Source organism: Aptenodytes forsteri, unplaced genomic scaffold, assembly GCF_000699145.1.
Source record: "Aptenodytes forsteri isolate BGI_AS27 unplaced genomic scaffold, ASM69914v1 Scaffold611, whole genome shotgun sequence".
NCBI lineage: Eukaryota > Metazoa > Chordata > Aves > Sphenisciformes > Spheniscidae > Aptenodytes > Aptenodytes forsteri.
The window spans coordinates 51243-52295 of NW_008795331.1; the positions used below are offsets into that span (position 1 = coordinate 51243).

At 67.0% G+C, this 1053-nt stretch overlaps 1 protein-coding gene across 1 annotated transcript in view; it reads right to left on the reverse strand.

Annotated features, from left to right (window-relative positions):
* LOC103899595 (calponin-1) overlaps positions 1–1015 on the reverse strand; it is a 2850-nt gene extending 1835 nt beyond the window's left edge. Inside the window, exons 1-3 of the mRNA XM_009280088.1 lie at positions 846–1015; positions 508–574; positions 157–294 (exon numbers count right to left, since the gene is read on the reverse strand). Of these exons, the coding sequence (XP_009278363.1) occupies positions 157–294; positions 508–574; positions 846–1015 (375 nt within the window). The remainder of the gene's footprint in view (positions 1–156; positions 295–507; positions 575–845) is intronic.
* Positions 1016–1053: the final 38 nt, after the last annotated feature.

Sequence of the window (1053 nt, forward strand, 5' to 3'; positions counted from 1 at the left end):
CCCAGTTCCCCTGGACCTGCCCCAAAAACTCCCCCAGGCCCCATCCCCCTCAGGCCCCCTGAGACCCCAAATACCCCCCAGGGCTCCCCCGAGCCCCCAGCTTTGCCCCATTTGGCCCCGAGGACCCTGGTCCCCGTCCCGCCCCAGCAGGGTCACCTGGCTGGCGAGGGCGATGAGGGTGGATTGGACCTGCGTGTGGGTGGGGTTCTCGAAGAGGTCGTTGGCCTCGAAGATGTCGTGTGGCTTCACCCCGTAGCGCGTGATGGCCCGCAGGAAGTTCCCGATGTTCTCCAGCTGCGCACAGTCTCGAAGAGGTCGTTGGCCTCGAAGATGTCGTGTGGCTTCACCCCGTAGCGCGTGATGGCCCGCAGGAAGTTCCCGATGTTCTCCAGCTGCGCACAGGTCAGCTCAGAGCCTGGACCCCCGGCCCATCCCCGGGACCCTGACCCTCTGCAGTCCCCCAAGCACCCCCGTGGGCCCCCCAAGCCCCGTTTGGGGCCCCCTCACCTTGTGCCAGTTCTGGGTGGGTTCATTCACCTTCTGCACGGAGCCGGGCTGCAGCTTGTTGATGAGCCTGGGGGGGAGGGGGCCGGGGTCAGGGCAGGGGACAAGGTCAGGGTCGGAGCAGGGGTCAGCCCAGGTGAGGTCAGCGGGGGGTGAGGGATGGGGTCAAGCTTAAGGTCTGGGGTCGAGATTGGGCCAAGTTCCCAGAGGACGACCCCAGACTTGAGCTGGGGTCAGGGTTCAGGGGTGGGCCACGCTCCCAAAGGACAGCCCCGTCCCCAAGCCAGGGCCAGGGATGGGGGTCCGGGTTTTGGTCGTTGGTGAAAGGTCAGGGGTCATACTCGCAGAGGATGACACCATCCTTGAGGCCGTCCATGAAGCTGTCCCCAATGCGGCGGGGGGTGGTCCCCTCGATCCAGGCGCGCAGCTCCCGCTCCCGCTGCGGGTCGTACTTCTGCGCCAGCTGGGGATGGGGGACACCGTCAGCAGGGCATGGGGACACAGAGGACATGGGAGACGTGGGGGACGCGGGGGCACCGTCAGGGGGAT